Source organism: Parambassis ranga, chromosome 9 (assembly GCF_900634625.1).
Source record: "Parambassis ranga chromosome 9, fParRan2.1, whole genome shotgun sequence".
In the NCBI taxonomy this organism is placed as follows: domain Eukaryota; kingdom Metazoa; phylum Chordata; class Actinopteri; family Ambassidae; genus Parambassis; species Parambassis ranga.
The window spans coordinates 394,457-417,607 of NC_041030.1; the positions used below are offsets into that span (position 1 = coordinate 394,457).

The window sequence follows — 23,151 nt, forward strand, 5'->3', positions numbered from 1 at the left end:
GCTTATCTACAACCTAAATTCCCACCCATGTATTAAACTGTTAAAACTTTCACATTGAAGCCTTTTAATCACTCACACCTACATTAGAACTACAATAGGTGTTAAAAGAAACATTAAGTTCTTATCTCTGACTGGAAAGGAGTGTGTTGTGATGCTGACTTCTGATATATGCTAATAAATAATAATAAACGACTCTTGCCGTAATTATAGAACAATGTCTTTATTCAAGAATGTCTCTCTCTTAAACTGAAAATAAACTCTTTTACATCAATGAGACTGCAGATATCACAGCATCAATGTCTTTAATGGCTTTCGAGGTACGTTGAAGAGCTTGAGCGACGCATTTCTCATTTACTAGTTCATCCTGAGTGACCACTGCAGAGCTGTGCTCTGACTCTGGGTGTCTTTTTGGATTGCAAAGAAGGTAGTTGTTTTCCTGCAGAACTGGGCACAGGATGTTAAAGAAATCCACAGTCATCCTTATAATAAACATGGCTAGATTCATAACAAAACATCAGCACTTCTTTGTTACCACATCAAGTACTGAAGGATACAGTTGAATCGTCTTATTTTCTCCAGCTCTGCAGAAACAAGATCGGACCTGAAGTGAAGACAAAATCACTGTTAATATGGCGTCCATGGATCATTCCCAACAAATCTAATGCAGGAGAGAAAGGAGAAAAATTGAACTCACAGACTGTCTTCTGTCTCTGTGACATTCATGTGATGCTTAACAAGGTTGGACAGGGTTGTGTCATGGGCTGATGGTATAGAAAAATGTCTCTCCTACAACGAAAAATGCTTTCCATTATTAACAGTTTGTGTATACCATCTAAATACTGCATGAATATTTTAGCAGGGGCTACTTCATTCTCCTCTTGCAAACAGCTGGGTGCACCAGGGAACTTCAGTAATTGCTTGGCTTGGCTGTAGCAGGCGAGGATCCTGTGAAAAAGAGTTAGGTATGGGCTGAAGACTAAATAAATAATTAAAAGTCATCTGATGAAGTGACAGTTTACCTGCTTGCACGACTCACAACAGAGCACACAGAATAGACCTGGCCAAGCACATCAGGTGGAAGACTGTTTAAATGGTAAATTACTTCCTTCACCTGTGAGACAATTCCAAATATATGAATATAAATTAAAAACATTTACAGTTGTACAAACTTATTCACACAGGTTTGGCAGGGATGCGACTAAATATTTTATGTCGTTATATAGGCTATATTATAGATACTAACACCACTAACAGGTGTGTTGCACCGTGGGAGAAAAACAAGTATTGCTTTAAGAAATAGAGATAGTGCAAACAATAAATAAATAAATCTCCTAAGATATTGTCCTGAAGATGGAAATGGCCATACAGAAGTATGTTAATGTGCATAATAGATCAATAGCATTTCTGTGAATTACCTGCTTTGATTGGAGCTCTGGTTTGTAATGGACAAAGTAAGAGTTCAGGCCACCGTTAGACCGAATGACAGATCCATCTCCTGGAGAAATCTCTACGAGGGAAACAGCACCTCTCTGTATTCTACACAGACATACAGGTACATACTGTAACTGTACATATTATCACAGCACAAACCAAACATCAGGATCAGTTTAAGTCTACACTATATTATAAATATATTGTTGCTTTACCTTTCTGTCAGAAAAACAACTTCAGTGACAAAAATGTCTTTTAACCTAAAAGAATGTGGGAGTTGCTGGTCTACCACTGTGCGACTTTAATTTGTTAAAATGTTATTTAGAGGCTAAATCAACAGGATAGAAAATAATAATCAAGTGACTGAAGAAGCAGTAAAGCAGTAGTAAAGTAAGGAATGGTGATATGTGACATGTCTATAAATAAAAGTGAACAATTCCTTTAAGGCCCTTATAGGGAAACCTTACATACCTGTAGGTGATTCCTTGACACCATACTATTTTTACCAGCTCTGTTGGAATTTCTGTATGTCTTTCTTTGGTTAAGGGATCTTCAATTTTCCACCTTAAATGCATTAGTGTAAATTAGTCACTCCACACATGGTTCAAAATAACAGAAACACTCATATGAGCTGTGCTAGAATACATGAGAAGTAGCAAACCTATGCCAGTGAGGTAACTGACATGTGAGAGGCAGTGCCTGAGGAAGTTGGGATCTTCTGTCTTCAATGGAAGAGTCTGACAAGCTAGATTTGCTTGTTTCTCCATCCCTAACATCTTTGGAGAAGTGAGTCATCCAATAATGGCGAGCCAGGGACAGAGGATAGCTCCACATGGGGGCAAGAGCACAGCAGGACAGATGATGGACCACAGTGGTAGACTGGTATATCTGTTCAGGCTGGAAAGAGATGAGAAAGTGAATCTTCCTATCAAAACTGAAATATAAGCACACACAAATTTCTAATCAGAAATTCTTTATTAATCCCAGGAGGAAATTGCAAAGAAGCAGCATTACCTGCAGCTGTAAAGGAGAAGAGGAGAGTGATACTGTCGGGCTACCCTCAGGACCTCTGCTTGAAGACTGCATGCTGTGGTGTTGATGTTGCATCTGACTGAGACTGCATGTGAATTCCACAGAGAATTCTTCACCTGAGGGGGACAGTGCCAAGACAGCTTGACTGTCCTCTGACCTGATGATGATCTCACCCCCAGGTCCCAGTTCAGCCTCGCTGGACGACCACTCAGGCCACACTACACCGGAGTCATCGCTGACAAAAGGCTGCAGAAGGAAACATAAAGCTATTAATAAAATCATACACATCCTGTGATCTGAGGGTACTCTCTCAGCTTATTTAACAAAATGTTTACTTAACAGTAGGCTTAGAACAGAATCTCAAATACCTTTTTGTGGTCACCAGAAACAAGGTCCTCTGGCAGATATGGTCGAGTAGCATATTTATTTCTAAATGCCAAAGCAGCCTGTACCATCTCCTGTGAATTAAAGTAAGTTGCTTACTACCACGCCACAGAAGAATGGCTCAGCACAGGAGAGCCACCTCCACAGAACAAAGCTCAGATGTTCACCTCCACCTCAGAGACCAGATTAAGATTAAGAATACCTTTATTAGTCCCAAAATGGGAAATTGCGTTTTTGCAACAGCAGACACAGAAAGCAAAAGATAATATAAGAGAAGCTATATACATAAAAACTACCAATAAAATATACAATAGAATCAAAAAGGAGTTTACATATTAACAGGTTGATGAAGATTCTCAGTCATCCAGGTCATCATACGTAGAGAAGATTGAAGCAAGGCGTCTGGACTTGTAGAGTTTTCTAGAAGACGTTTCGCTGCTCATCCAAGCAGCTTCATCAGTTCTAACTGTTTGGTGGGGAAACATGGTTTATATGTGGTTACAGACCTATGTGGGTGGGTCTGGGTAAAACTTAAAAAAAACTTAACAATAGCACTAAATGTTTCCATACTTACCTGTGATGTTCTGGCTGACTGGGCCAGGTGTGTCTAACGACTGGCTAACGACTATGAAACTGCCGGAGGGGGACTGATTGACAGCCCTTTGTTCTTACTGTGAGTATGTGTAAACTTCCTGGGAATGGATGGAATCACTGCATTGTATGTGGTAGAAAGATGATGTCTGAGGCCACCACCTCTGTTAAGGGAAGGTTTTTCCAGCTTAACATAGATGGCTTCCTTAACTCCTCTTTCATACCACCTTTCCTCCCTGTCTAAAATGTGAACGTTGTCCTCAAAGGAGTGTCCTTTGTCTTTGAGGTGGAGGTGAACAGCTGAGTCTTGTCCGGAGGAGGTGGCTCTCCTGTGCTGAGCCATTCTTCTGTGGAGTGGTTGTTTAGTTTCTCCAATGTACAGATCAGAGCATTCCTCACTGCACTGGACTGCATATATCACATTGCTGTGTTTCTCCCTGGGAATCTTGTCCTTCGGGTGAACCAGTCTCTGTCTCAGATTTTGACACCTGGGTCAAAATCAAGACCAACGAAGTGGACACCAAGGACAACAATCTGGCCTTCTTGGACTGCACAGTACATATTGAGGAGGACAGGAGCCTCAATGTGGAAGTGTACAGGAAACCCACACACACGGACCAGTACCTGTTGTTTGATTCACACCACCCACTGGAACACAAACTGGGAGTCATCAGGACCCTGCAGCACAGAGCACAAACTGTACCCACCAGCTCAGAGGGGAAGAAGAAGGAGCAACACCACATCAGGAAGGCCCTGCAAACATGTGGCTACCCGAAGTGGGCACTCATCAAAGCCACAAAAACAAGACCCCCCAACAACAACAAGAAGGACAACACCAGGCGGAGAAAGAACATCTCCATTCCATATGTGTCAGGAGTATCAGAGAAACTCCGCAGGATCTTCAACAACCATGACATCCCGGTCCATTTCAAACCTATGACAACACTGAGACAGAGACTGGTTCACCCGAAGGACAAGATTCCCAGGGAGAAACACAGCAATGTGATATATGCAGTCCAGTGCAGTGAGGAATGCTCTGATCTGTACATTGGAGAAACTAAACAACCACTCCACAGAAGAATGGCTCAGCACAGGAGAGCCACCTCTTCAGGACAAGACTCAGCTGTTCACCTCCACCTCAAAGACAAAGGACACTCCGTTGAGGACAACAATGTTCACATCTTAGACAGAGAGGACCGATGGTTTGAAAGAGGAGTCAAGGAAGCCATCTATGTTAAGCTGGAAAAACCTTCCCTTAACAGAGGTGGTGGCCTCAGACATCATCTTTCTACCACATACAATGCAGTGATTCCATCCATTCCCAGGAAGTTTGCACATACTCACAGTAAGAACAAAGGGCTGTCAACCAGTCCCCCTCCTGTAGTCTCATAGTCGTTAGCCAGTCGTTAGACACACCTGGCCCAGTCAGCCAGATAATAACAGGTAATTATGGAAACATTTAGTGCTATTGTTTTTGAGTCTCCCCCAGACCCACCCACTGAGGTCTGTAACCACATATAAACCATGTTTCCCCACCAAACAGAACTGATGAAGCTGCTTGGATGAGCAGCGAAACTTCTTCAAGAAAACTCTACAAGTCCAGACGCCTTGCTTCAATCTTCTCTACGTATGATGACCCGGATGACTGAGAATCTTCATCAACATCTTACTAATGTTGTTAGTCATCCTCTGTAACCAACCAGGCGTCCTACCAACACCCCAAACCGCACAGTATTCTGGTTTATACCTTGTATGTGCTAACGGTGAATCTAGTCCTCTGTCGGACTCTCTCGGTGGGCTCAAGAGGATGTCCAATGGAGTTCCTGCCTTTCAGCAGCATGAACTCACAACCACACGGTGACAACTGCAACTGAGCTCCGCTTTTGTAACGAATATCCACGGATTCATCCTCATACATTATCATCAAAGTGACGCCCGCGTTGGATTCCATCGTTTACGTACACATGAACCAGAACGTTCAAAAGCTGCCGCGCAAAGTATCAAAACACACCGTCGGTCAGGTCGGTCAGTGTCACGTCATTTCCGCTAGTTTCTGCTTCCGCTCGCCGAGAGGAAGTGAGCAGCGGTGCTACCTAACGGAACTGCGCGTGCGCAAGTTTACGAACGCATGCGCATGACCCTCCACAAGCGAAATCACTTTTCAGATATCTAAATTCTTTTCTTTCGTTGTCCCATTTGACCTGTGACCATGTATATATTTTTTTACATGTTGGATTTGTTGTGTTGAAGATGTTGATTAGAATACAGAAGCGTGCAGCATGTATAACCTCCTTAACTTTGTAAAACTGTTTATAGCAGAGGAGGCCCCATAGATTTCCATAAAGGAAGAAACTCTGAATGCTTAATAAGTAACATATTTCTAATAAATATTATCAATAAATAAACAAACTTTTTATAAAACAGTTATGTCTCTAATCCTCTGTCCTCTCTTCCTTCATCCTCCTCCGTCCAATGATGGTTATTGAGCCCTGTTCTAAATGAATAAATGCACCGATGCACCGCTCCAGTTCACAGAAAATAATTCAAATGTCCACTGGCTTTGCCTCTATAGCTAGAAAGCATGATATATCACTGTCTTTCCTTTCCTTTCTCTCGTCTTTTCATAACCTGTTGTTTTGGCCACATGGGACGGCTTCTGGGTCTGAACCAGGACTGCGGTCCGCCTGTTAGTGACCTCCCCAACCAGTTACTTAACTTCAAACAGAATACTCTCAATATCTTTCTTTCCCTACAAAAGTAAGTTTAAAGGTAAGAAATGTTGAAATGAATATGTATATTGTTACTTATGAATAAAAGAAACTGTGGACTAAGTGAGAGTGCTTTATAACCAAGTCAATTGCGAAACTAAGTCGCACTAAGGCGTTTTCATCACTCACACTTTCTGCAAAATGTACACAATGTGTCAATAGCATATGGAGGAAACAACAGGTTTTTGTCTCTGACAGAAAGGGACTGTGTGGCAAAGACATTAACATATGCAAATACTTTGATTATGTGTGCTGTTGTTCATTTGGAGGCCAAATACAAACAATAATAGATCCTGAATTCAAATGCTATGATTAAAGACTGTGTGCAGCTCATACACTCAAAAGTGTTCAAACTACAAAGTCAGCAGTGACACAGATTACAACAACAAAGCAGAGCAATATTAAAAGTGAAATGACAGATTATTTATTTATTGAACATCTCATTTAACATATAATATCCTCATCCAACATATAATAGCACAGCTGGAAAATATAAAATACTGTAGACAATCTGCTGCAGGTTTTCGGGCTTAAGATGGGGTTTGTGAAAATGGATGGGCTGTAAAGTGCATAAACAGTTATGATAGTTTATTGATGTCTGGTAGGATATGAGTTGGGAACTGGAAGAGAAACTTTAGTGGCATTACGGTTTTATAGGTCAGTTAGAAGGGTGGCCTGAATTCAATTCAATTTAATTCAATTCAGTTTTATTTATATAGCGCATTTTACAATTAGAAATTGTCTCAAAGCGCTTCACAGAGAGAGACCCAGAGCCTGAACCCCCTTAAGAGCACTGTGACAAGGAAAAACTCTTGAGCAGGACCCGTCTCATAAGGAATACCTGGCCTGCTGCCAGTCGGCCAGAGGAGAAGAAGAGGGAGACAGGACAGAGAGGATGAAGGAGAGAGAGGAGAAGAAGAGGGAGACAGGACAGAGAGGATGAAGAAGAGAGAGAGAAGAAGAGGGAGACAGGACAGAGAGGATGAAGAAGAGAGAGAGAGAAGAAGAGGGAGACAGGACAGAGAGGATGAAGGAGAGAGAGAGAGGAGAAGAGGGAGACAGGACAGAGAGGATGAAGAAGAGAGAGAGAGAAGAAGAGGGAGACAGGACAGAGAGGATGAAGGAGAGAGAGAGAAGAAGAGGGAGACAGGACAGAGAGGATGAAGAAGAGAGAGAGGAGGAGAGAGAGAGAGAGAGAGAGAGAGAGGGGAGAGAGGATGAAGGAGAGAGAGAGGAACAAACATGCAGCAAACATGACAGCAAGATGAAACAGTGATTATATTATAATGGATATCTATATATATCATCGGTCCATGAGTAGTAATAGCAATTTGATAGTAATTAAAACAAAGATGAGCAGCAGAGGCTGGTGAAGTCAATGAGCACAGGAGAGTTCAGGGGCCGGACTGAGGGTCAGCATGCAGGTCAGTTCAGCAGACCTGCAAAAAGAGAGAGAGAGAGAGAGAGAGAGAGAGGGAGAGCGAGGCACAAAACTACCAGGAAGACAGCAGTCACAGATTATGACATGAAATTACCAGTATGTACCAGACTAATGAGAGTAGAGGAGAGGTCTGCGGGTGAGAGGGAAACTGCTCAGTGGATCATGTTTGTACCCCCCCCCCAAAGTTTAACAGTAAAAAATTGGAGGTCATCCAGTCCTGAATGTTTCCTCTGAAGAAAGTGTTTGCAGCAAGTTATATTATAGGACATAAACACCGTGTTTTGTCAAATGTAGTTTTTATTACAAAAGTGTTTTTATTATGTGTTATTTTTATTTAATTTTCTGGGGGTGGTGACAATGATGAAAATTGCTCAAAAAATGGATAGTATATTGATTATAGCGTTAAACTTTGATAAGGTAAATATTATTTAAAAAGACAAATGGAAATTGGAAATTTTACAAAAACAACATCACTTTATTGCAACGATAGGTGGCAGATAATCCATTAGCCTTTAAAACAAAGATGAAGAAGCAGCAGCAGCAGACATGTTCCCATTGACTGCTGTGCCTATCAAACAGAAAGAAAGTTACTAACTGATTATGAAAAAAAATGTTAACAGTATTTTAGAGGAAACTTCTGGAAGAATGAGAGACCTATTAATAAAGTATATTAAAACCACAGGGATAGGCAAACTGGCTGCCAACCGCCAATACACTTAAAAGTAGAAGAAGCAGAAGTGCTCACACAATATCCCATACTCCGGAGCAGTAGGTGGCGGTAATGCTCCAAGTTGGTTGCCAACCACCGTAAAACTAAAGGAAGAAGAAGAAGTGTTTTCGATCGTCGGCGTTTTTGTCACATGAAGACGTATCCGGCAGTTTAGCTAAATAATAAGTAACGTAATGCGTACGCTGTCCGTCTATTCTTTCTTAGTATAGCCGTCAGAGCTGTAATGAAGGTGCATTTTTTTCTTACATAACCTTTGTCCCAATTTTAGGTCCGCTTAAGCTGTTACAATTAGTTGCTAGCTAATATTAGCTACTTAATGTAACGGAAGCTTCTTGTTGATGACGATATTCCTCACCTCGGGCAAGGTATTGCCACAGCACACAGACAGGCTGCTGCTGTGACAACTTCCTTTTTTTAAAAAACAAAACCCATACAGATTCTGTTTTCAAATTGCATACTCGTTTATTTCTTTGCTTTTTTTGTAACGCAACATGATTACTTAGCGGTTAAATAGCTGTGCTAGTTATTTGCAAGTGGCTTTGCCCTGTTTCTGCTGATTGTGTTAAAGTCGCACTTGGTAGAGGCTGTAGTCTAATGTCTCTAATCTATAATCAGAGCCATATTTGGCGACTATACAAATGTGTTTGTGTGATGCTGGCTAGTATCTATTCAAGTGCAGGTGTTTTTGTAAATGTCAGGCAGGGGCTTCGTCCATGTGGGCTTCATGCTGTGGTTTGCTGAATGAAGTCATGGGTACTGGGGCCGTCAGAGGCCAGCAGCCAGGGTTTGGGGCCGGAGCTGGACCCTTCAGATTTGCCCCCAGTGCGGGATACTCCACGTATCCGCCGACCACTTCAGGGAGTCCCAGTGTTGTTTGCAAGGCCTGTGGCCAGGCTTTCTCAGTCTTCAGAAGAAAGGTAGGTGTTTGGATGTTGCGTATGATGCATGTGTAGAAGGTGAAGGGGAGCCTCATTTATATTCAAGAATCAAATATAGTTTAAGAGAACCTTTATTTGTCCCGCAATGGGGAAATTGGTCTTTTCCCAAGTGTGGCTGTTGCCATACCTACAAATGATCTGTATCTATTATTGGCCCTACACATAGGGTTTTGTCTGTAACATATGGTAGAAGGTGTGCATTAATCACATTGTAAATGTCTTGTTTTTTCTCTTTTCCATTCATAGTATATTTGCTGTGACTGCAAAAAGAGCTTCTGCTCAGTGTGCTCTGTGCTTCAAGAGAATCTACGTATTTGTGCCACATGTCACCTGCTGAAAACCACAACCTTTCAGCGGCCACGGCTCATGCGCCTGCGTGTGAAGGACCTGCGTCAGTACTTGCTGCTGCGGAACATCCCCACTGATACCTGCAGGGAAAAGGAAGATCTGGTGGATTTGGTGCTTTGTCACCAAGGTATTGAAGAAGAGGAGGACCCAGACCTGACCAGCCTGCACTCACGTTCCCTATACACACCAACCCCTTCTACCACACAATCTGCCTCAGAGCTATCAACTTTTGCTGCTTCTCAGGAGGAACAGCTCAGCAGGAGTGAGAGCTCTGACACCAACCAGGTCAGGAGAAAGCATGTTGGGACAGTTACCTGTAGAATCACAGGACTGTATCTAGACATTCTTGTATGTATTTCAAGCTAGTTGACAGTAATTATCAAGGCAGCTCTGCAGAAGTTTGAATTTTGAATTGGCACAAATATTATATATTTGAAGTGTCTTTGTCTGTGGAAACCCCTTGACCATAGACAAAGATACAAGCAAAGTGTTGCCAAACATACTGTTCTCAGTGTCACTCAGCACCACAAAGTTATGCTCTAATTATGACAGAGATTAAAATATAAAGACAACAAAGGGTACTACTACTACTGGCAGCTCAGTGTTAGGCAGTTAGCATCCTCTTTAAATGCTTTTTTTGAATAGAATTTATTAGGCACTATTATTTCCAAGATATATTGCTGATTGGTGTCAAATCTTAACCCTAAGTAGACTGGCATAGGCATGTATGTGGTACACCCTGATTCTGTTGGTATGTCCCAGGATATTGGCGATGCCACATCAGTGTCTCTGCTGAACCTGGACCCCACTGAGGACACTCCTGAGGTGATGTACCTCTACCTGTTTATAAGAAAAATAAAAATTAAACATATACACAGAAACACATACATTCATATACACAGTAATACATTCTGCCTTTTAGGTGAGTCCTCAGACACGACATCGGGCCAGAGCATCCCTCTCAGACATCTCCAGTTTGAGAGATATTGAGGGCCTGTCTGTGAGGCAACTGAAAGAGATCCTTGCCAGGAACTTTGTTAACTATTCAGGGTGCTGTGAGAAGTGGGAGCTGGTGGAACGCGTCAGCAGACTGTACAGAGAGATGGAGGAAAATAGGAACTCAGGTGGGTATTTGTTACTCTCGTTAAATATTGTTTTTCATTAGTGTAGAGCTCTAATAATGCTTAAACTGATTTATTGGACATGGTTATAGCTTGCAACAGTAAAATTGTGTAGTAAGTATTTTTTTCTTGCAGTGGAAAAATGAGCAGCAATGTTATGACAGGTATAATGTTACCCTTCTGCAGTCGCTGATAGTCTTGGATACCTCATCCTCTTTTTAAGTATAGAAACCTAGTATCCCGGCTTCACCTGACAGTATTATGCACTGTATGTTATCATTTGCAGAAATCTTCACTGATTACAAGCAGGGTCATTCAAGTAGGTCTCTTACTGACAATCATGATGAAATATCTCATGCTTCCTTTATTCCTCCCACACTTAAGTGATGGCCTTCCCTCCTCCTATCTGCAATGGTGCCATTGGAGGTAAGGCGTGATTCTCGCCACTATTTTGTGGTGACATCACCATTATTTGAACAGATTCACATTTGCTACATCTTCATCATGAACCGGTTCACTTGTTCACTTTTTCTGAGGTTCCCCCTGCTGTTATATTACAGAGATTAAAGATTGAAAAATAAGTGTTTTATCCCACTCACAAATATAATTGTTTTTGCATTGTTTTTCATGACCACCACCATGGCATCATTTTGCCCTAGTCATGTGTTGTTGTGTGTGTGTGTGTTGAGCATGTAAAGCCAATTGTACTGAATACTGCCATTTATTAAGGGTTTATTAAGCTGTTTGGTGTCACTCTTCAGTTCATGATGTATAACTTTGTTCAAAGCTGGCTCGTAATAACTTAAGTCACACCTCTGTTTTTCTTTTACAGATGGTAAGAACTGTCCACTGACGATTCACGATGACAACCTTTGCAGGATCTGCATGGATGCTGTGATCGACTGCGTTCTGTTGGAGTGTGGTCACATGGTCACCTGCACCAAATGTGGCAAGAGGATGAATGAATGCCCAATCTGCAGACAGTATGTTGTGAGGGCTGTGCATGTCTTTAAATCCTAATGCAGCACGGCACCTACTTCAGACTGAGACTGTACCGTAACTCAACAATGCAGCTCATAATCTCCAAATGACTTATTCTGTGGATGTCTGTATTCCCTAAATTCAAACATGGTTTGCACATTCAAATCATTTTTTTGACAATTTGGTTTCTACTGTGGGCATTGTATAGGACCATCGCCTCCTGAGTCATTCCTGTATTTTTCTGAAGTATCTGTTTTAATTTCCTTACAGTTTTTTTAGAGCTAAAATGGGTGGCATGAGGCACCTGCAACCTTATTGAGAGATTGCATCTTTGATTTGTCTTGAAATGTAGCCAGTACTCAGTCTAGCAGGGTTTCCCCAGCACGCTTCTCTGTAAAACTACTACAAGTGACAGTGAGGGCAGATACATACTGACCCACTACACGAGAGAGGAGGTGAGTGTATTTTTTTTATTTTAGATACTTTAATAATCCCAGAGGGAAATTGTTTTTAAGGCAGTGTCACCAGCAAGGCGCACCACACCAGTGAGTGCACTGGAGGCAGAGCGGGTAACGTGTCTTGCCCAAGGACACACAACAGTGACTAGGGAGAAGTTGGGATCGAACCACCAGTCCGGTTATTGGACAACCCTGCTATACCACTGAGCCACTGCTGCCCAAATAACCGAACCTGCTCCCTTCCTCACTCATTTTCCCTTACCTGTAGGAGACTGTGGGGCTGTTCGCTCTTTAGCATGTTACATCAGAAAGCACTTTGGTCACACTGTCAGCACCACAAATTATGACTTGTAATAACAGCAGGTACTAAATCTTGAATAGGTCTTCAAGTCAGAAGGGGAAGCAAATCAGAGATCTTTGTGCTTTTGTTTTCATTTCAAATGAATGTTACTGAGTTCATAGATGAGGGGCTCTGCTGCTGTGAAATATATTGATGCATTGTTCATTTTAGAGTTTTGTTACGTATGCACAATAGGTGTGTGTATAATACATTACACATTTGAATGGTCACAAAGTCTGTCATTGCAGCAATACCTCAGCTGTCATGTGTCCCGTCTCATCACTTCAGTGGAGACGAGACAAACTGGTGCTAACTCATCCACCCATCTCCCCAGTGATTCAGCTTAACTGTAAATTAAACTAAATGTTTTTTTGTTTATTGTTGAGAATGAAATGAAGTGTCTTAATATGTTCTGGTTGATTTTGTTTGCTTATGTAAGAGTAATGAAATTAACTAACCATTCAAGGTAACCCTGTGGTTCAGAAAGTATAAAGAAATGACTTGCTAATGCACATTTGCATATATTGATCCATATGAAATGTATATATCTATATTTTTTCCATTTGATTTGAATTGTGTAAAATCAGATTATAAAATTCCCCATAGACTGGGGTTAGTTTATTATTGCAGGGTCATCTTTGTCTTGTCCAGTGGGTGTTGTCTAATCTGCATTAATTTGCTTGAATTCTGTCTCTTGAACCAGAGCATGACAAAAAGCTTTATGACACCTTTTAGGTTGTTTCCCCATTACATATCTTCCCTACCTATACAACAAATTGCCTGCTTTTCTTTTCCCAGAGCACTGCTCCTTTAAGGAACAACACTTTGTACTTAACCCCTACAACATCCATTATGCTGCTACTATAGTAATGATGTCCCTTATGATTGTGAAGAGTAAACAGAGCAGGTTGCACTTTTCATTTAGAAACAGTGTGTAATTGGGTGCAATGTTTGGTCTTGGTGTTTGGGAATGTTTAACTTTTTATTTTGGTAGTAAAAGATTTTAATAAAGTCAGTTTTGTATAATCATGCATCACAGGTTGTAGCCCTGGGGGTTGTGGCTGAAGTCAACATAATTCACAGGTCTTTGGTCATGAATTATTGTGTGATTGCAATATATAGCAGAACTAGATACACACAACAAATTTGTAAAGATGCACTTGGAAAATTTGGTGTAATTGAGAAATATTTGTTACTTTTATTACAGTAGAAACGACTCAAAATGCTTATTTATTACCCGCGCATCAACTCACTACCAACAGCTATGGCCATGACTGGTTGTCCAACACAAAAGGTTTGAGACAAACTACCGTAATTGCCTTAGTTATCTGTAACTCGTAAGTAGTGTCAAAAGCTGCCTCATTGTTTTTGAGCCTGGCTTTAGTGAACAAAATAAGCCCCCATCCCTAAAGTTGATCAGACAAGTGACCAGACTCAATAATAATACAATTGAAATCCTCTTAATGCATATTAACACTTCATTTTTCATTTACAAATACAAATATTATCACATCCACCTGAGGTGACAGATTACTGCACAACACCCAAACATACACTGCTTATTGTATGAAGTATACTTTTGTAATATCTGCAAATAAATTATTTGCAAAAGTCATAATTGGATATATAGTATAAAAGAACATGGTTCTTTTAACTTCATCATGTGTGGGATTGACTGCATTAGATAAAAGTCAGTATCGGGTTTGCTGAACCCCACCAAGTAGGTGCTGCAACATGCTCAAGCTACCGTGATAAATTATCATAACTGTAATAAATGAATAAATACAAACTGTACTAAAAAAGAGTCCATAAATTAATATTGAACCGTTGATGAAAACCCCATGAAGCAAAACACTCCACTGTGCAAAGTATTGAACTATAGGCATGACTTTGTCACAGGTGTATGAAGTCAGTTTTGCTGAAATACATTCTAAGTCAGATGTTCATGTATATGCTATTATTTGACACTGAAGTGACATGAATGTCAAATGCAAATTTGGCACATAAACACAAATGAAGACAAACTCAAGGAGGATTTTCAGGTCACATGCTGTACAGTCTCTGATAATTAGCTCCTGAGACACTGTAAACTTATGAAAGAAGCTGGTATAAAAATACTGTTTTACAATATTCAAAGAAAATAAAATTACCCAACAATCAAATACAAGCAAATCTTTACAAAAGCCTTAACAAGAATACATGCATGTCATCTCTTCTTTATCAGTCCAGTGAAAGTTTATTTGCTCCGTTACATTAGAGTCATCTCCACCTGCAAGACCGTTCCATTAAGTGCAAAGACAATCTTTCAGTCCATTTTTGTCGGAACTAGCTTGTCTTCTGCAGCAGTTTGTCTTCTTTCAGTTTAAAAGGTACGCTCACAGACATCTCTGCGATGAACCTTTCACAGGCAGTCTTTGTCACCTGTTTACAGAAGCGAAGGTCGATCTGACAGATGCTTCCACAGCGCTTGAAAAAGTTTAGGGAATGATCTGTGACTCGGTTACAAACTAAAACAAAACAGCGAGAACAACGATCAGAATGAAGGATAAGTTAATTCAGTAAATGCATCAATGATGTGTTTCATAATAATACACACTGATGTGTTTAATCACAGCATACTTCTTTCAGTAAATATCTCAGTGTGCAAAAACTCCTAGGGGCCGCTGGTAGTGTGCACACTGATGCTCCCTTAATATTAACAATAGTACTATTTCTAGTAGCAGAATAGTAGGACTCAGAAACCCTCTACAATGCAGCTCCTTAGATTGACTGACTGACCTGATAAGTTGATTTCTGCGAGGGAATCTCTGGTGGTGGTCCCTGCAGCTGTCAGTAGGTTGACTGACTGATCATTGATATGGTTGCAGTAACTCAGATCCAGCCTGGACAGCGAAGGCATCTGTCGAGTGATGAGGCGCAAAGATATGTCGGTGATGTCCAGCCCAGCCAGCCGCAGGTCCTCCACGTTCCGCAATCTGCAGCGGTTATCCAGTTGACCTTTCAGGAGGTAAGACATTTGATCAGCCTGGAAAACAGTTCTTTAGTGTGGTGGGTACAAAACCCGTTTATGTCAGTGCTTGTGTTTTACCTGGCCTGTTGTCTGCAGGGGGCGAGAGGAGGTCCCTCATTTGCGTGTCTTTGAGTCCCTCTACCCACTGGACATCTAGGGTGCGTAGCAGAGGGCAGCTAGAAGTGCAGAGGGCAGATACAGCAGCCCAGGAACACCCTGATAACTTCAACACTCGCAGACCTAAAAGACAAAGCTGTACTTATACTGATGCAAAACAACTAGAACTTTCTTTGTCTGTAGCTCAGAATCACAGTTAAGTACCTGGCAATCTATTAATAAGCCAGCTTAATTGTTTCTTGGAAATGTTGGTCCAACTGAGGTCCAGTGAAAGTGGCTGTCGGCGGATAATTCCACTTAGCATAAGGGGGGTGATGGAGGTGCAGCGGTTCAGATCGATCTTTGTCCAGAGTCTTTTATCACAACACCTAGACAGAAAGAAACATTTTTCCTTACATTACAGTGTCAAAGCAGAGCAATCAAAAAGAAAAGCTGTTCTATTATATCTGATCTGGACCATTAAAACGTGATGTGCATTTACCATCTGTTCCAAGTCTTGCACACTCTCATGCAGACACAAAGCTCCTGGTGTGTGAGATAGCAAAATATCTTCATCCAGACCTCACGCTGTATGATGTGCGTTTTACCATCTTTTAGAGGAAGTCTGTCAGGAGGTGGACTTATAGGAGGAGGCCGAATAACGTGCCGCTCCATTTGGACACATTTTGGTGGGGAGCGCGGGGGTACCGGCCGGCTGGTTGGGGTGCTTCTGTTGAAACCCAGTGGAGTGATCTGGCTGGGGTAGAAGTGGCGCAGCTCCCAGGGGGTTCCGTTCATCTCTTTGGGCTTGAGATGGGGCCTCTGTTCACCATGTTCATTACCATTATGGAAAAATCTCTTGGGCTCCTCATTTTCCGTTTCTGGTTCTACTTTGACTGGTTGCCGGTTCTCATTGGCCAGACGGTCCTCAGTCTTCTGGATTTCTTGGTTTAGTGCTTTACTCAGCTCTCGGCTAAGCTCTCTGTTAGGTAAACGCCGCTTACGTCGAGCTTTTGGACGGAGACCTTTTTCCTGGGTCTCACTTCCACCCTCGCTGCTGGGGCCAGCCTGTGGAGAACTGCAGTGGGACTGGTCACTGTCTCCAACTGGCATTTTAATGCATGGATTCAGAAGGTCATTCTTGTCCTTATGATCCTCTTCTTCAATGTCTCCAAAATGCCCTTTCCTCTCTACACTGCTATGGAAGTGAGGCTCCCTTCCTGTTTCGCTCTCTTCGTCAAATGCATCTTCATCCTCTTCTGTCTTGATTTGGTTCAGAAGTTTAGAAAAATATGGATCATCTGACTTTTCCTGCAAGAAAGATAAGGCGTAAGTCTTTGTATGACCAAAACTAAAATATCAAAAATGAGCTACCCTCAAATGAACAAACCCTCTTCCTCTGGCTTTCATCTTCATCCTCATCATCAAACAGCTTCCTCTTTTTCCTCAGTTTGTCCTCAGGCCTGGGCCGGGGCAGACTGCTGGGGGAGACCAGTGGTGGCTGTCGATGCAAAGACTCCTCGGGTCTGTACCTGGGTGTCTCCTCCCTGTCTGATCTTTTCTTTGCAGCAGAAGCAATGTCCCCCTCCTCCTTCACAGGCTTCTGTTCCCTCAGCAGAGAGCCAGGGAGGTTGGAGGCATACTTGAACCCTGGACCCCTTTTTTGCTTCAATACCAAAAGGGAAAAAATTGCGAGACAACTTTATACCTTTAGCCTATAGCGACAATGTAAACCAACTAACCAATTACAAATTTCCATAAATCCCCCCCTTTGATCAAAACCTAAAAACCAAACGCATGATATCAGTGGTTTCCTGTTGTTTAGTAGTAATTGTTTTGTTGTAACACACATGCAGGAAGCTGTAACTTCATCTAAATCCCCTGACGCACACGTTTGTACTTACTTTTCCACTTTTCCCGGCATGGTTGCATTTGGGACATTCCCAGCAATTGGGGAGTTCATCATTCACCACTCCTGTAGCATCAGTCACCTGATAAACCGAAAGCAAATGAGCTGGATTTCAACTGTACCAGCAAGCTTTAGAGTCCTATTCATAGTGTGTTTAATACAAAAAAGGGAAATGAAATTGAGTGTTCTGACATGCGCTTGTTTGGGACAGCGCGTTTAACCTAAGCCACAGTTACAATGCAAACTCTTGCTTTATGGAATACATAGAAAAAGTGCATAGAAATGAACAGAAAAGACTTCGACCCCAAATAATAATTTGATGTTTTTTTAACCTGCACTTTGTGGAAAGTTCAATATATTGAATGAAAACAATGTGAAACCAAACTAGACGGTGCATGTTTTAGAAACTGGTTTGAGTATGCCTATGGTAACAATGACTTTTTGTGTGCTTATAAAATCTCTTTAGCATAAACTGTGCTGAGAGACAAATCCTCAAATACTATGGAAAATTCACAACCACAGAAAAACAATGAGTGTTTTAAATATTATATAACCAGCCCTGTTTCCACATCTAATTACCTTCAGTGACTACAGTCCGACTGAATCACTCTAAAACTATCACAATTACATGGAATTCCAGGCACATTGCTTTTACAGACGAAGTCACCCTGAGAACGACTTGACTGAGGTGGAGTTGTTCAACTGTTCTCAGTTTTGTTCTCTGTACCTTGAGACACTTGGGATGGACGATCTCATTACAGATAGAGCACTCCATCAGCATAAAGTTGAACTTGTCCTCTTCGTCCTCCAAGGTGTCCTCCTTCCCTGCCTCTTTACATACCACACACACTGCTGTGTGAGGCAAGACAGGCTGCATGGAATCAAGAACAACATAAAGTGAATTACACCAACTGAGGATACTTTCACAAAACATAAGAGTGCCTACTTACAATACATTGTGAATATTTGTATTTTTTTCCAAACAGATAACTAACTCACCGCAATGCACTGTCTCATAATGCAGGACTGCTTCATGCGCCCCGGCCCACCAAATTTCTTCATGTCTTTACAGAAGTGACACTCTCCACATTCTGTCCGCAGACATGCCTCACATTTTCGGCAGCGTGTCCTCCTGCGTCTGGCTCCAGACGCAGTGCGGTTTGACGGCAGCTTAACAGCTGATGATGTCCCCATTTTGGGCTTTGGCCGGTTGGCTGCCCGCTGCTGAAAGAACCAACAGTGACAAAAGACAGAATATTAGTGTCAACGTGAAATGGTGAAATACATCTCAAATACTTTAGGAGGTACAGTTGCAGTTGAAATTATTCAGCCCCCACTGCAAATTAGGTTTATTGGCAAAATGTACAAACTAGCAGCTGTTTGCAGTTGCTAGCTGTTTACACCAAATGCCACTTTTAATAACGACTATGATTATTCAACCCCTTCATGACAAGCATCTTTATTACTCAGCACAGCACCCTTTTGCTGTTATGACCTGCTGCTAGATGGATAGCCAGACACCAGCTTCTGGCAGCATTCCTGGGGAATCTTGGCCCATTCCTCGTGGGCAAGGGTCTCCAGTGGGCAAGGGTCTCCTCTAACACCAAATTTGCAAATATTTCTATTTATGTCAGGTGCTATGATTTTAACTTAACAAGGAGAGATTACCATAGCAACACATTTGCCTTGCTGATGGAACTGCCAGAGATGAACAAAAACTAATATTCCTTTGGCCTTTTACATTTCAACTTAAAACATATTTAGAAAACATTATTATGTAAAATAGAATTTAAGATCATGCTGTAAATACAGACAGCTAAAACATGAGAAAAAAAACAAGCAGTTATAGGTTGATGAAGATTCTCAGTCATCCAGAGAGAAGGTTGAAGCAAGGCATCTGGACTGTAGAGTTTCCTTTAAGACGTTTCGCTGCTCATCCAAGCAGCTTCATCAGTTCTAACTGTTTGGTGGGAAACATGGTTTATATGTGGTTGCAGACCCCAGTGGGTGGGTCTGGGTAAAACTTACAATGACTGTGCCAGGTGTGTCTAACGACTGGCTAATGGCGATAAGACAGAACACTGAGACAGAAGCACCCGTGGTTCACCCAAAGGATAAAACTCACAGGGAGAAACACAGCAATGTCATATAAGCTAAACAACCACTTCACCGAAGAATGGCTCAGCACAGGAGAGCCACCTCCTCAGGACAAGACTCAGCGGTTCACCTCCACCTCAAAGACAAAGGACACTCCTTTGAGGACAACAATGTTCACATCTTAGACAGAGAGGACCGATGGTTTGAAAGAGGAGTCAAGGAAGCCATCTATGTTAAGCTGGAAAAACCTTCCCTTAACAGAGGTGGTGGCCTCAGACATCATCTTTCTACCACATCCAATGCAGTGATTCCATCCATTCCCAGGAAGTTTGCACATACTCACAGTTTAGCTGTTTATGAAAACACATTGCAGATACAATTACATGATCAATATGAGCTTAAAGTGCAGGTTTTAATGAGGTTTAATTTAAGGTGTTGAACAAAAATATATAATTAAACATGTAGGAATTTTTACACAAACACTCCACATTTCAAAGGCTCAAAAGTAATTGGACAAATAAACATAACCATAAGTAAAATGATGCTTTCTTAATATTTTGCTGAGAATCCTTTACAGGCAATGACTGCCTGAAGTCTGGAACTCATGGACATCATCAAACGCTGGGTTTCCTCCTGTGTGATGCTTTGCCAGGCCTTTACTGCAGCTGTCTTCAGTTGTTGCTTGTTTGTGGGTCTTTCTGCCTTAAGTTTTGTCTTGAGCAAGTGAAATGCATGCTCAGTTGGGTTGAGATCTGGTGATTGACTCGGCCATTGAAGAATATTCCACTTCTTTGCTTTAAAAAACTCCTGGGTTGCTTTTGCAGTATGTTTCGGATCATTGTCCATCTGTACTGTGAAGCGCTGTCCAATCACCTTTGCTGCATTTGGCTGAATCTGAGCAGACAGTATATCCCTGTACACTTCAGAATTCATGCTGCTGTCTCTCTGATGCATTTCTTTTTTTCCCAGCCTCAGGATGGTCTGCTTCACCTCCATTGAGAGCTCCTTTGACCGCATGTTGTGTGTTCACAGCAACAGCATCCAAATGCACCTGGAATCAACTCCAGACCTTTTAACTGCTTAATTGATGACAGGTTAACGTGGGATGAGCCCATGTAGCCTTGTTTTTTTTGCAGCCTCTGAGCCAATTGTCCAATTACTTTTGGTCCCTTGAAAAAGAGGCGGCCACATATTGAAGAGCTGTAATCTGTAAACCCTTGCTCCAATTTGGATGTGAATGCTCTCAAATTATAGCTGAGAGTCTGCACTTTAAGCTCATATTGATTATATAATTGTATCCCTAATGTGTTTTCGTAAACAGCTCAAAAAACAAAACTTGTGTCATTGTCCAAATATATCTGGACCTAACTGTATAAACCATGTTTCCCACCAAACAGTTAGAACTGATGAAGCTGCTTGGATGAGCAGCGAAGCATCTTCAAGGAAACTCTACAGTCCAGACGCCTTGCTTCAACCTTCTCTACGAATTTTGACTAATGCTTTTTAATTACATTTAAAATAGAAGACAAGTTTCTGTAACCCATTAATAACAAAGTTCTGACAACATATTCCTGCACCACAACCTGTTCCGCTGTGCCTTGTTCTTTGCCTGTTGCTGCTGCATGAACATTTAGGCAAAACAGGACTTCTAACAGCTTCTCACTTGTCTGAAAGCATCAGGACATTACATACATTCAGTGTCTTCTCACTGAAGCTGCCTCACTATTTTTCCTGATGTTGTCTGACAATTGTTTTTCATTCGTTTATCATCACTTATGAAGTCAGATTTGCAGCCTTTACACAAGTAATCTGTCAAGTCCATGCAATGTTTTAACCACAAACAATTACTCACATTTTCCCCATTCCTTAGAAACTGTTGAACCTCTACCTTGTTACTTCTACTCCAGAAACTTATGGTGGCAACAAACTAAGTTAGGGCAACTTTAGAGTGCAGAGTCCTCAGAGTAACTACTAGCTTATTTGTATTTACTGTAATTTTACACAATGTCAGGAATTGGAATTGGCTACTCTGTCCTGCAAACAAAAACATGAACACAGTCCTCTGACTGCATGGATTTCAGTGGGAGGAAGTCACAAGACTCATCATCTGCTGCTGATGTACAGTAGTCCTTAGCACAACTAGCAGCATGTGTTACTGTCTCTAACAATGTGTCACCATAAAAGAGGTTTTTGAGAGGTCACTGTGCCCCAGCCTGAGGACCACTGAAGACACATAGCCACTTCATTGTTCCTGCTCCCATCCCCCTCCTCAGTCACAGCTCCAACAACATCCAGCCTGAAGCCGTCTTAAAGGCACAGAGTGGGACAAGTGTTCTAAATGTAAGGAAATTAATCACAAGATCCCTGTACAGGAGCAAATCAGGGCCACCTTGAAGTCGGATGGCTTCACAGCGGAACAAATTGAGATTCTGGTCAAAGCTAAGAAATGCATTATATTACTGGATGAAAACTATTACGTGGTCAGTGCAAAATGGGTCATCATGGTTAACATGAGACGATGGTATCCGGGAGGACACGGTGTGTTTAAGCAGCACCCGCTCATTTAACTAGGCGCATAGAATGTATGAAGGTATGCGTCACTATAACCTGGCTGAAAGAACGAGCTTTAAAAAGGCACCTCTCTCTTCTCACCTCGACCAGGCACAGACAACAGCAAATGAAAGCCTTACATTAGCCTAGAGCAACTTAAGGAAAGGCGCCCATTTTCTATCTCGCAGTTACAAAGACCTGTAATGAAATGTAGAAGCTCGTACCTGCTCAGACTCAGAATCATATTCCTCGTCGTCTCCGCTCAATGACAAGGCCATGACTCCGCTCTCATCGTTTGTGAGCAACAGAGAAACTCAACATGGCTGAACTCAACCCCCTCCCTCCAGCAGCGACACGAGCAGCTGTGCGCTGCTGGCTGTGTTCATCATGTGACGTTCAGGAGAAATGGTAAATTGGAACTTCCTTGCGAGTCAGCCCCTTATCTCTGGACTGCAGCAAATTGTACAAAATGCAGCTGCACGTAAATACCAGCACATCACCCCGGGTTTATCTTCATGCACTGGCTGCCTGTGCACCTTAGGATCCACGTGAATCTGCTCTAACTGTGAATGGTATTGCCCGGCTGTACCTCTTTGAGCTTCTCCATCCATAAAACACACCGGGAGCTCGGAGGGGACCGGGCTTTAGCAGCACCAAATCTTTGGAACGACCTGCCTCCGTACATAGACAGACCTGTTTTAAAATCTTTTTAAAACGCACTTGTTCACATTGGCCTTTGGCACAGCAATGAGACGTTGACAGTTTGACCTGATTTTATTTTTATTTATTATTGTATTTTACTAATTTGATTTTATTATTTTAACGTATTTAAAAAATATATTATTTGATTTATTGTTTTTATTATTATTATATTGCTCGTTGTAGCACTTTGATCAACCTGGTTGTTTTTAAAGTGCGTTATAAAG

General features: G+C 41.7%; 3 protein-coding genes across 7 annotated transcripts; 1 reads left to right on the plus strand and 2 right to left on the minus strand.

The window, feature by feature from the left end:
* Positions 1 to 262: 262 nt before the first annotated feature.
* Positions 263 to 5,480, minus strand: c9h5orf34 (chromosome 9 C5orf34 homolog). The gene is made up of 11 exons (XM_028413842.1): positions 5,186 to 5,480; positions 2,832 to 2,921; positions 2,446 to 2,709; positions 2,093 to 2,328; positions 1,903 to 1,995; positions 1,416 to 1,536; positions 1,020 to 1,111; positions 867 to 945; positions 695 to 786; positions 555 to 601; positions 263 to 444 (listed from the first exon to the last, which is right to left on the minus strand). Exons 1-11 carry the CDS (start codon positions 5,387 to 5,389, stop codon positions 263 to 265), a joined length of 1,500 nt encoding a protein of 499 aa, XP_028269643.1. The 5' UTR covers positions 5,390 to 5,480.
* A 2,984-nt stretch (positions 5,481 to 8,464) lies between these two features.
* On the plus strand, positions 8,465 to 13,596 carry rnf34a (ring finger protein 34a). Of its 4 annotated transcripts, none has more exons than XM_028413537.1 (7): positions 8,465 to 8,742; positions 9,076 to 9,294; positions 9,562 to 9,948; positions 10,426 to 10,488; positions 10,586 to 10,787; positions 11,169 to 11,210; positions 11,617 to 13,596. In XM_028413537.1, exons 1-7 carry the CDS (start codon positions 8,716 to 8,718, stop codon positions 11,802 to 11,804), a joined length of 1,128 nt encoding a protein of 375 aa, XP_028269338.1. In that variant the 5' UTR covers positions 8,465 to 8,715; the 3' UTR covers positions 11,805 to 13,596. The 4 variants fall into 4 exon arrangements, with proteins under 4 accessions (XP_028269338.1, XP_028269343.1, XP_028269339.1 ...); XM_028413538.1 differs by having other exon boundaries at positions 8,472 to 8,606; XM_028413541.1 differs by having other exon boundaries at positions 8,479 to 8,606; positions 9,057 to 9,294.
* A 329-nt stretch (positions 13,597 to 13,925) lies between these two features.
* kdm2ba (lysine (K)-specific demethylase 2Ba) lies at positions 13,926 to 22,577 on the minus strand. Of its 2 annotated transcripts, none has more exons than XM_028413536.1 (10): positions 22,450 to 22,577; positions 18,578 to 18,802; positions 18,306 to 18,449; positions 17,574 to 17,660; positions 17,060 to 17,335; positions 16,172 to 16,980; positions 15,895 to 16,058; positions 15,652 to 15,813; positions 15,342 to 15,560; positions 13,926 to 15,070 (listed from the first exon to the last, which is right to left on the minus strand). In XM_028413536.1, exons 1-10 carry the CDS (start codon positions 22,501 to 22,503, stop codon positions 14,889 to 14,891), a joined length of 2,322 nt encoding a protein of 773 aa, XP_028269337.1. In that variant the 5' UTR covers positions 22,504 to 22,577; the 3' UTR covers positions 13,926 to 14,888. The 2 variants fall into 2 exon arrangements, with proteins under 2 accessions (XP_028269337.1, XP_028269336.1); XM_028413535.1 differs by having other exon boundaries at positions 17,060 to 17,344.
* Positions 22,578 to 23,151: the final 574 nt, after the last annotated feature.